The sequence below is a fragment of the Topomyia yanbarensis genome, chromosome 3 (assembly GCF_030247195.1).
Source record: "Topomyia yanbarensis strain Yona2022 chromosome 3, ASM3024719v1, whole genome shotgun sequence".
Classification (NCBI taxonomy): domain Eukaryota; kingdom Metazoa; phylum Arthropoda; class Insecta; order Diptera; family Culicidae; genus Topomyia; species Topomyia yanbarensis.
The window spans coordinates 160,178,685-160,190,007 of record NC_080672.1 but is presented as its reverse complement, the minus strand read 5'-3'; the positions used below and the strand labels follow the sequence as shown (position 1 = coordinate 160,190,007).

At 36.5% G+C, this 11,323-nt stretch overlaps 1 protein-coding gene across 1 annotated transcript; it reads right to left on the bottom strand.

Moving 5' to 3' along the window:
* Positions 1-10,037: 10,037 nt before the first annotated feature.
* On the bottom strand, positions 10,038-11,084 carry LOC131694177 (protein obstructor-E-like). Its single transcript, XM_058982657.1, has 2 exons — positions 10,412-11,084; positions 10,038-10,329 (listed from the first exon to the last, which is right to left on the bottom strand). The coding sequence occupies exons 1-2, from the start codon at positions 11,027-11,029 to the stop codon at positions 10,102-10,104; spliced, it is 846 nt and encodes a 281-aa protein (XP_058838640.1). The 5' UTR covers positions 11,030-11,084; the 3' UTR covers positions 10,038-10,101.
* Between the last annotated feature and the right edge of the window lie 239 nt (positions 11,085-11,323).

The window sequence follows — 11,323 nt, the reverse complement described above, 5'->3', positions numbered from 1 at the left end:
GGACGAGCGTAAAGTAACTTTGTACTTTATGCAGTCGGAACCGGCAAAAAATTACGTCACGGTAATCTTCCACACTAAGCTTTTTATGACGTTGAAACTCATTGAATGAGCTAATTTTTGCCCTCACTAATTTCCTGCCGGGGTGTTTTATTTGATCGGCATTTGTGTTTGCATCAACAGTTGTCGTATGGTAACTGTGTGCTGATTGAACACGGTGTCGACAGATTTCACCCAAAGCTGCTGGGTGGATCGCCATCATGGTACATTTTTTCCTTTCTTATCAACGATTAAGAGTGAGTCAACTTTCTTTTTTTTATGTTTTTAACGACATTGAATTAGTAAGGGACTGGAAGGTGAGAAATATGCATTTTGTAATTTCAAATTCAAATTAATAAAAAAATAAAAAATCACCAATTTTGATCAGCTCATTAAACGAAAAATCAGATGATATTTTAAAAAAAATATAAAAGTGAAAGAATATTAAACTGAGTTGAGCTAAATTGATTAAATGGATACAATAAATAAAAGGAATGACTGAACAGAATTAATTTGAATTAAAGGTTGATAAATTGAATAAACTGAATAAAATGTATGAACTGGAAAAAAATAATGAATTAAATTAATAAAATGAACAAAATTAATGAAATCAATCAAAATCAATAAAACTAATAAACTCTATATAAACATCAAAATCATAAAATCGACACAATTATTAAAATCAATAAAATGAAAAAAAAAACAAAATGAATGAAATGATTAAAATTATATACTAGGTATACTGCCCATAACAGCATAAGAGTCCCATGTTGAAAAACAGCAAGCCGAGAAAAACGCTGTTCAAGATTGTCCCATCCATTGAGCCAAATGGATGGGACAACCATGTTTTGGTATTTTTTTTTTATATTTTCTGAACAAACCCGGTAATCTTATTTGTGCAGTGTGATTCAGTGGTGATATAGAATACAATCCAACGGATAACTCATTTTCGACAAAAATCCACATGGGACTCTTATACGTTTATGGGCAGTATATTTCTCCTCCACTAAGGGACCATTCATAAATTTCGTATCAGTTTTAGGGGGAGGAGGTAAGACAAATTGTGACATATTGTGACATATGGGGGAGGGGGAGTAAGCTAGATCGTTACGTAACATGTTTTCACTGAAGAAAAAGAATTCCCGGAATTTGTTACGCAATAAGGGACATTACGCACAAATTTGTGACATTTTGTTACATCGGGGGAGTCAATTTTGGGCAATCTTTGCGTTACGTATTTTATGAATGGTCCCTAAGGAGCAAATTGTTTAAAACCACGTGTAAAGAGCACAACTAAATTATAATAACTAAATTAGTTGTGAAATTTATGTTTCGACTTCGTCTCGCTTAGTGACAGGACTAAGCTAGCGTTGAATTGACGTTAGCTCCGAAATCGGACACACTAATTGCGTTCTCGCGCAAATGTGGGTTTAGACATTTTCTCCATGGTTGAATAAAATTAGTTTTTACCCTAAGTTTTCTCCACTAGAGTGGCCACTTCTGGACTGGCTTTGACCCGGAGATATTCACTGACCTGAGGGATGGTGAATTATGAGTGAAACTAGACAGAAGTTGGAATCAAAGCGATTGCTCGACATTTTGGAGCACTTTATTTGCTTTTTATTATGTAATGATCTAAAAAGAGTCAAATATGTACTTCTTCATTACCAAAAGTATCTCACAATTGCTGTAGAGTGTTATGTTTTCGCAAACTTATTGCGCACCACTCTTCCATGTCCTTAAAAGAAAGCTATACATTTTTTACATTTGAGAACGGTTTGTCGATTTAATTAGGTGTAGTATTTCACTTCCCCGACTAAGTACCCAGAATACAAAAGCACCAGTTACTCTCGCTGTGGTGGATAAATCGAACAAGCATTGCTCATTCGATTTATCCACCACAGCGAAAGCAAAGGAGGCAGGGCGGCATCACATGGGTTATGGATTTTCATCACCAAAGGTTCCAGCAAAGGGGCAAAACTCACCTCCCTAGCCAACAGTTTAGGTTCGCTGCAGGAGTAGCAACAACACCGGAAAAATTCGTTTGATGTTGACCTAGCCAGTTGAATTAAAAAAAAATCCGCCATACCTTGGTGCAGTGGCCGATAAGCATCACCAACAGTGAAGCGATTTAATAAAATTGCAGCAAAATAACTTATTAGACCATTTTGAGTGACGTAATGGGATTCAAAATTTCAATTGTAGCACATAGCGAAATATTATTTTCCTTAATTTGTTGAAAATTTAATTTGTTTTTCATTTTCATTGGTTTGCAAACGAAATCAGCGATGTTTGGTAAACGCATCTTCGCCACCTTAAAACGAGGGGTTAGTCGGGAAAATAAATCTGAACCAGAGTAAGTTTTAAGTTTAGACTTTTTAAATATTTTAAAGAATCAATTTCAAAAAAGTTAAGATTGTGAATTTTCCCACCAAACCCGGAGAAATTGAGGTAAAACTCGGAGGCCCGGAGATCGCTCCCGAAAACCGGAGTCTCCGGGTCAAATCCGGAGGGGTGGAGAAATATAGCATAGCGCATCTTGCATTGGGTTGCTAAGCCAAAAACAAATGTTTCAATTTCGCTAGTTCTCATCAGCTTAAAAATAAACACCTTTTCTTGCGGGACATTCCCAAGTAACCACGAAGCATAATTTAATGACTTTAGATATGTTCTATATTCGCATACAAAACATATTCTTTACGGCTTCGTAGTGCTATAGATATCATTAAAGCACATTAAGTGCAGGAAAATGCGAAATGGTGTGCCAGTATAGAGCTAGTTCAGAAGCACCGTAAGGGGTTATATACAAAGTTGTGGCGAAAAAGGTGAGCTAAGTTCGTGATTTTTTAAAGCGCTTCATGCATTTTTTTTTTTGAAAAAGCAAAAGACAGCTCGTTGGTAGTACTATCGAAGTTCGTAAAAACAAGTTGAACAAAAAAAAACATTGAAGGTTGGCGGAGTTATGGCCCAACCCCAGTAGCGAGTTTTTTTGGCAGAGGTTTGCGGTGAACGCTCTCCAAGCCGAACCGCTCAACTGAAATCAAAAAAGTAAAAAGTTTATTGAAGAAACATGTATTGTGGTGTACTTAAACGGATTGGTTTTTTAATAAAAAAAATTTTCCTTCAAAAAAAACATGTTAACCAAAAAATTGAGTTTTGTGGTGTTTTAAACAAATTCATGGCAAAGAATCAAAAATTTTTGGATAAAAAAAGAACCGTCCAAGTACACAAGAATGTAAATATAAACAATTTAAAAAAAATTATGAAAATCGGATGAATAGTTTTTGCGATATCACGTTCACCGCAACGGTACTTTTCAAACATCTTAAATCCGAGATAATAGCGTTTAACGTTTTGTGTTAACTTTATACGCGGAAGAACCAGCGCACTGCGAACGGCTGTAGTTTGAAATGTAGTGCTCCGATCTGGATGAAATTTCGCACAGATATTTTCAAAATCATGTATTTTCAGAATATTCAATTAAAAAAAATTCCGATTTTTTGAGTTCCAACTTTGTATATAACTCCTTAAGAGGTTACACTACCGTAGAATTAAAAAAATAGATTTTCTATTTATTAGTCTAAAATGTGCTTTAAAAATTGTATCCCAAAAAATGAAAGACGAAAACAATACAAAAATGTTCAAATTTTCAATTCTGCCGCAACGTGTGTATTGAAAACTTTGACCGCGTTTTTCTCGATACTACCTTTTTTGAGCTGGCCGAAAATGTAACTCGAACAAATGATTCTTGAATGAGTTTATTTCACTCGAGTGCGCCATTTCGCGTAAAACCAAAATATCGTTTTGTTGCACAGCCGCCATCTTGTGATGAAATAGCTCGAAATTATTTTGTGGGATTCACTACTTATGTTATAAATCCCACTTAACAAGATCTCGATTCATCTCTTTATTGCGCCAAGAAAAAATCCCGAAATATGCTTGTACAGTATATACAGTGGTGTAACCCCAAAGTAAAAAATGATCTCAAAAACTCAACGTAGGGGTTAGGTATTTTTACATAAAATGTGTACGCAACATTTGAAATAAATCGGTAAAGTAGCTTTTGAATTGCAATTAACACCGCAAATCGTATTTTTTCCTGAGATGTTCTACAAAAAACTTCGTCACCGAGTCTCATGTCGATATAATGGCATTGAAAAATTACAGAATGTTTTGGAGTAAGAAACATTATAATGTGCCAAATTTTTGATTAATTCGCTTCACCTAAATTTTTTAGAAAATCATAAGGAAAGTGTTTTTTTTACACTGAAACCCTTCCCCTCCCTTAACAACGCGAAACTGGTAAAATTGTGTAAATGGTGTCTTCGAAGAATTTTATTAACATAAATAACTTCTTTCTTCTGATAGTTTGTGTCAACTAATGAAACTTCCCAAATTTGAGATATATATTGAGAACTAATCGTTTAACAACGTAAAAATAGACCATCAAAATGTTAAAAAACATGTTCTGGACACCCCCTCCCTATGGTAGAGGAGCATCTAAGCTTTCAATTAGTGAGTACTTGAGCGATACTGATTTTTTGTGGTAATATTTTCGACCAGAGACACCGTGAGTTTACTTGGTTGAGGTTGACTGCACTGTTCTTGCTTGCCTCTTTTGTATCAGTATCAGTATCCATGGCTAATCTATTCGCGGAATTTGCAATGCATTGGTGTTTGGTTAGCTTTGTATATCCATTTATATTTAAATTGCGATAGTCATGGATAATAAAACCTGTTGTAATCCATCTAGTGGCGCTATTGTGCCCTCATCAAATATCAAAACTATGATTATACACGTAGATTTTTGCTGAAACTTTATTTCAAAATATCTTGCATTGATATTATATCCACAGCTTTTAAATTTCCATAGTACTGCTTACGTTGTCATTTTGATTATATAGATTTGTTTCCTCAGCCCTACTTCATTGAAAAGTACACAAAAATAAGCTATACGAACAACACAACTGATTATGTATGCTGAGCTGATACATTGGCAGGAAAGTTCCTGACCATGGTAACTCGTAATATATCTCTAACGGGGGCGAGACTATTCACCGAAAATCATTTCGCTAAAGATCATTTTGCCGAATGCCGTTTTGCCGCAGGCCATTTCGCCAAAAGTTGTTTCGCCGAATGTATTTCGCCAAATGAGTATTTCGCCGAATGGATCATTGTATTAACATAACTATTTTTAATGATAATTTTGGAATAGTTATCAATATTTTTATTGTATTAAGGAAGCCTCCTCATCAGTGTCTCATGAACAGGCGCCTCTTAGAATTTTTTTGGAACATACTAACAACAAGAGGAACAAATTTTCTTTTGCGTATTGTTCGCTGTCATCGATATCAGTTAAATGTACTGTGGTACCGTCTGTGCTATTTTCTTCTCCAGCTTCGTTGGCGTTGTTCTCTAAGCGAGAGAGAGTGTCTGCTTCTATATTTTGTTACCCTGGTCTGTACCTTAATTCATAATTGTACTCTTTCAATACGAATCTCCAGCGGGTTAGTTTTCTGTTTGGATTTTTGAGATTCAATCCATATTTCAATGGCTGGTGATCAATGTAGAGCACGAATTTTCTTCCACAGCGGCATGTACGAAAATATTTGCATGTCCTTACGATAGCGAGTAGCTTTTTCTCTAAGGTGACGGATTTTGTCAACGTTCTTGAAGAAAAGGCTATGGGTCTATGCGATATACGCCACCTACTGCTTGATTCGGAGAATCCGTGGTTTAGTCTTTATCGAGATATGGGTATTGCAGAACAGTGCTACTTTTTAAATATTTTTGCACTTCTCAAAGGTTTCAATGAATTGTTCTCTATGCTGAATAGCGCAGCAAGACATTTTGCATTTGGCGCCCTAAGACATTTTGACATTTTTTTAATCCTTCCTAAGACATTTTGCGATTCGAGCAAAGTCGCGGATACAATTTCGATAATAGCCTAAAGCCTCGAAGAATTCCTTTTCTTTTTTGGGTGTGGACCAATTTTTTTGCCCTCAATTTTTTTTTGATCGGGTATTACTCGTCTGAATGTCCCAAGAAGGAAACTTCTTTATGAAAAATTATCTCAAAAACTCAACGTGGGGGTTAGGTATTTTTACATAGAATATGTATGCAAAGTTTGAAATAAATCAATTAAGTCGTGTTTGAATGGCAGTTAGCACCGCAAATCGTGTTTTTCCAGAGACGTTTCACAAAAAGCTTCATCAGCGAGTGGCTTGCAAATATTTTCCCACTAAAAATTGCAGAATGATATTGAAATTTACAAAAGTTTCGATCAATTCGCTTCACCCATCTTTCTAAAAAAATTGACAAAAAACTGATTTTTTTACGGTGAAATCCTTAACACCTCACCGCCCCCCCCCTTAACGTCATAAAAAAGTCGATCCAATTATTCTATATTTATGTTATACAAGCTTATAAATCCAATAAAAGTCTCATGCACTTTATCTGATTGATTAGTATAAACATTGTGAAATTCCGTTCAGTACAATGAAAGTTACCTTCAAAAACGTTAAACCACAGACAAACAGACGTAACACTAGAAGAATTTTCATCGCCCACAGAAAAAACGGTCGATTTAAATTATGTAAAATGCGCCATCTCACCGAGCGTGGCGCTTGTGAAGCGATTTTGACACATAGCCATAATGTGTCACTTTGTTACCACAAGAACCCGAAAACTAAGATGAAGGGAAAGAAAGGTGGGAACTTTCGTCACTTTTGAGTGTATTAGTTTTATACATGTCAAATTGAGCAAGGCTTCTACGACCCATAAAATAAGTAAACATAATGATCGGAACGAGCATCCTGATTCCATCCTGGCGCACGATGGAAGGAGAGAAAAGGCCGAACATCACCATGAATCTTCCGATTCGAGCACTTAGAAACACTTTTTAATTTCGAAACTAGCGATAAAAATAATTATGACTGAACCGAATCAAAACCTTTGCCCACTACGTTATTTGTTTATGTTTTTCTTCTTCATATCCATTTGTTTTATCGATTTTAACGAAGAAATATGGCAACAGTATGTATAGCTGAAACAATGTGACATCCTGTACCATCTTGCCCGAAAACATAACCGCCATTTTCATTTTATGCAAACCAAAACAAACAAAATGGTCCAGAAATGTGAAATGCATTCCTGTCGAAGTTTTCAAGGTAAGAATTGTTCAAAATCATTTCGTAGTTTCCTGCACGATGCTGATCGGTGAGCAGATACATTTTAGGATCTTCCTAATTTAACTGGTTCGGTGTAACAAATCTAACCGGATGTATGCAACGGATTCGAATTTGTTGGTCCCCGGAGACTTACGGAGAAATTCAACTTTGGCGGGGTGCAGGAGTTACGAAAATTGAAGATACGCTTGGACCATATTCAATCTAGATATATTTAACGATCCGCGGCAACCCAACTATCAAGTCGTGGGATTATTATGAATGATAATCACTACATATTTAGATTGCGTATATATATAGAAGACCAACACATCGAACATACTTTGCACTCAAAACAGAAGCAAAGATTTCGTTGAAAGGGAAAGTAGTGCCATGTACTCATCGTGGCGAACCATCCGTTTAGAATTTTATAAAATTAAATTCTCCCATAGCCTACATAATGAGTTTTCACTTACGGAAAACGTTAAAAATGAAATCGTTGATGTGAATTGATCCTGATATTGGCAAGGAAATTTTAGGGGTTGTGATTCCGTGATCTTGGTCCAATGATGACCTCGATAGCACAGCCGACTCTTTAAAAATAGACTAAATAAAATTAAGAGTACGTGATGTCTCCGGGATTCCAAAAGAGCGACGACCAGAAAGAATAAATAGAGACAAAAATCAATCATACGCCCAATTGACGACAACAATTGATTTCTTCACACGAAAAGAAAAACAATTTTGGCGTTGCTTAATTTCCCGTAACAATAATGGTTGTGTGGGTTTAAAAATGTAGTGGTAGCTCTGCATTTTTTAAATTTGTCAATAGCAATAATTATGCCATGGAAAATTGAAGTACGTGACAGGCGATTTTTTTATTTCACTCTTCAAATTTAGCAACTGCAACAATGCCCCTACCTTTCATCTACTATCTTGCAGTTGACAATCGTTGTGGGCATTGTTGCCAGTACTTCGGTTGAAAAAAAAAATTGTCCCATGGTTGCCAGAATCTTATTTTGTGCAATGTGTTCAACAGATGTCGCTAGTATACCGTGGGCGATGATTTTTTTTAAATTTTCTTCGAGCTGTTACGTCTGTTTGTCTGTGGTTAAACGTTAGTCGTAGGCACGACAAAAGACCTTTTACATTTTAACTACACGAACATTGAAAAATGTGATTCCGGTAATATGGCGCAGTAAATGTTTGTTTCTCGCACTGAAACTGCGCTAATTTAATTACCTTAACCTAGACAAACCCTAATAGAAAGAGCGATTGACAAACTTTCATTCCATCACTTTCCTTATATAAAAGCGCAGAAAGAAATGGCTTCTGTACCTTGGACATGGCATAACGCTGAAAACATCTAACATTTTTATATTACATCCTGAAAGCTTTCGAGAGCCGAGCTAGCATCATAAGGGTCATTACCGGCGTCGTTTAAAATCCAATGATAAACAAAAACAACAAATTCTTCATCTTTGTAAATTTGAGTTAATCTTTTATTATTTACAGTTATCCCCGGCATCTACAAACTGACCAAAACCTTAAAACGGAAGCGACAACCGGACAGAATGGAGTACACAAAAACGCTTCATGACTCATTGGCGGGTTTTGCGAATCAACAGAGTAATAAAAATCTTCAGGAGTACAACCTTTTGGTACAACAGTCTCATCCAAAGTTATTTTAGAAAGGCAAAGCCCATTCGTTGACAGAGACAGCAGAATTGAAGCATGCACTGCATGATTCACGCAGTAAAATAACGCTTGCGCACGTAGAACGAGGAAATGTGTAAATAAAACACAGAACTCGAAAAGGTCATGTCGGATTTAGGAAAGGTTCAGGTGATGGAAAAATAAAAATCTCAGCTGTCGAAAAAGTTCACCGCCAATTATATTGATTTGTTTTTGGGCTTAAAAAAAATCATAATAAGGAAATTTCACAAAGATGTTTTGAAGAAGTGTTGAAAATTCTTTGGGATGAAGTCATCTAACATATCCGAAATTGACCGCGTAGGCGTACTGCAGTACGACGACATGTACAGCGAGGTGCAAGTATACAATAGAATACACGTCTATGTACTCGGTCTACATTCAAAAATGCAGGTAAGTTATCAAAAATACAGAACTAACTGGAAATATACTACATATTTAAACAAGTGCTGCTGATACGAGGCCTAACTGGAAGCAACCAATCTACGCGGCATTTAACGTCAGTATGAATAATACTACAAACATTACAAAAATTAATGGATGGAAATAATTTTGACAATTTGGAAAATCAAGTTACCCTCAGGAGCAGAGAAAAATTTGGTGGAACACCTCTTTCTTCCAAGGCATGATCCTAGTTGATTATTATGGTGAAATGATTTAATTTATTTCCTGTTATCAGAGACATCTATTGTCATTCTATACACTCAACAGTTGATAATACGTTTGTTGTCTGAGTTTTTGCTGTCACGAGATAGCTCGTTCAATTGAGTATTTAGCGCTTGTCACAAACGTATTTCGCTATATCTCAGCAATGAAACTGAAATTAAAAAATTTAAGACTCCACTTTGTAGTATTTTCCAAAGCGACTGACATTGCAAATCTGACACAGTTTACACCCAAGATGGAATTTGTCTAAATATAGCGCAAGAGAGACGCTCTGTTGACTGCAAGAGAGGAAAGGATACGATATTAATAGGTATTTCTGAAACTCTAATGGTTACCCAATGTTTAGAATCAAAGTACAAGCAGATGTCAAGTGGCATTAAGACAAACGACAAATTTGAACAAAGGTATTTCAGCAGCTTTTTTTCTATTTCAATAAATAATATGAAATACTCAGGGTATGTCATCGATTAATTCATTAACGTTAGGTTATATAGAAATGAAATGACGTGAACAATACAGCTTAAATGATAAATCTTAATTTCACGGCCTCATCCGTCATGCATTGGGTTTCGTCGGACGGTATTCTACAACTTCTTGTTAGGATATCAAATATCAAACCATCCGCGCATTCCACTGGACCCCGTTGATCACCATTAACGCAAACGTAATATGAAGTGCATGAATCTTCCACTGGAATGTATTGCATTCCCGTCGGCGGACACTCTCCAATTGGTGGAAGTACAATATGCTTAAAGAATTACGCCATTGTTAGAAAATAGTGCAAAATGCAATGAAAAATGTTCGAATCTAGTGATATCAGTGTTACTTACATCACATTCCACATTTTCCGGTAGATCACACATGCGAGTTTCCGGGTTGAATAGCAGATCGCCAGCACACCTCTGCGAATCCCCAGTAGCAGTACGATTGAAGCAGATGTAGTAACGCGCACAGTCCCTAAGATCCGGAACGAACGTTGGTACCGATGGGTTAACGTTACTTGGACATACACTTTGCTCGCAATCCACATTTTCTTCAAGATCACATTGACCCGTAGCAGGATTGAACATAAGATCTGGAGCGCATTCCCTCAGGAAACCTTCATCGTCCGCACATGCTGTATACATTCGGCACTCGTGATCGATAGGGTAATTCACCGGCAAATCGTTTGTCGGCTCAGTTTCATCAGGCTCATCGCCACCATTATCACCGACACATAGAAGACAGATCACATTCCAAGGATGATCGCACTTCTGCGCTGCCTCGTTGAAGTAGAAACCTTGTGGACAGCGACCCAACACAGGTGTCTGACGAGTGCAGACAAAGTACGTATCGCAAGCAGTAAAATCGTTGATGAACGTACCGTCGGGCCGTCCAAAGCACCTATTTGCTGCAGATGGTGCCACGAAACACGCGGCAACCAGGACTAAGATAAATGATTTTAACATCACTTTTGTGTTTACTTGTGTATCGATGAAAACAGTAACAAAATATGATCGGAGAACAACTGGCTGTTATTGCTTAAATAATAATCATTTAACAGTATATTGTAAATCATATTAATGCCGATAATCTGGTTGTATTTGATAAGAAAGTGCTATTCGGCGTGAGTTTCGAAAGATTAAACTGGAATACGAAAGGATTTTTATCAAATACCGACATCGCTTTCTGGTGATTTGAAATCGACATAATTGAGTTCTCCCTGTGTATGGTCGATGTACCAATAGTCGTATACTAAAGGA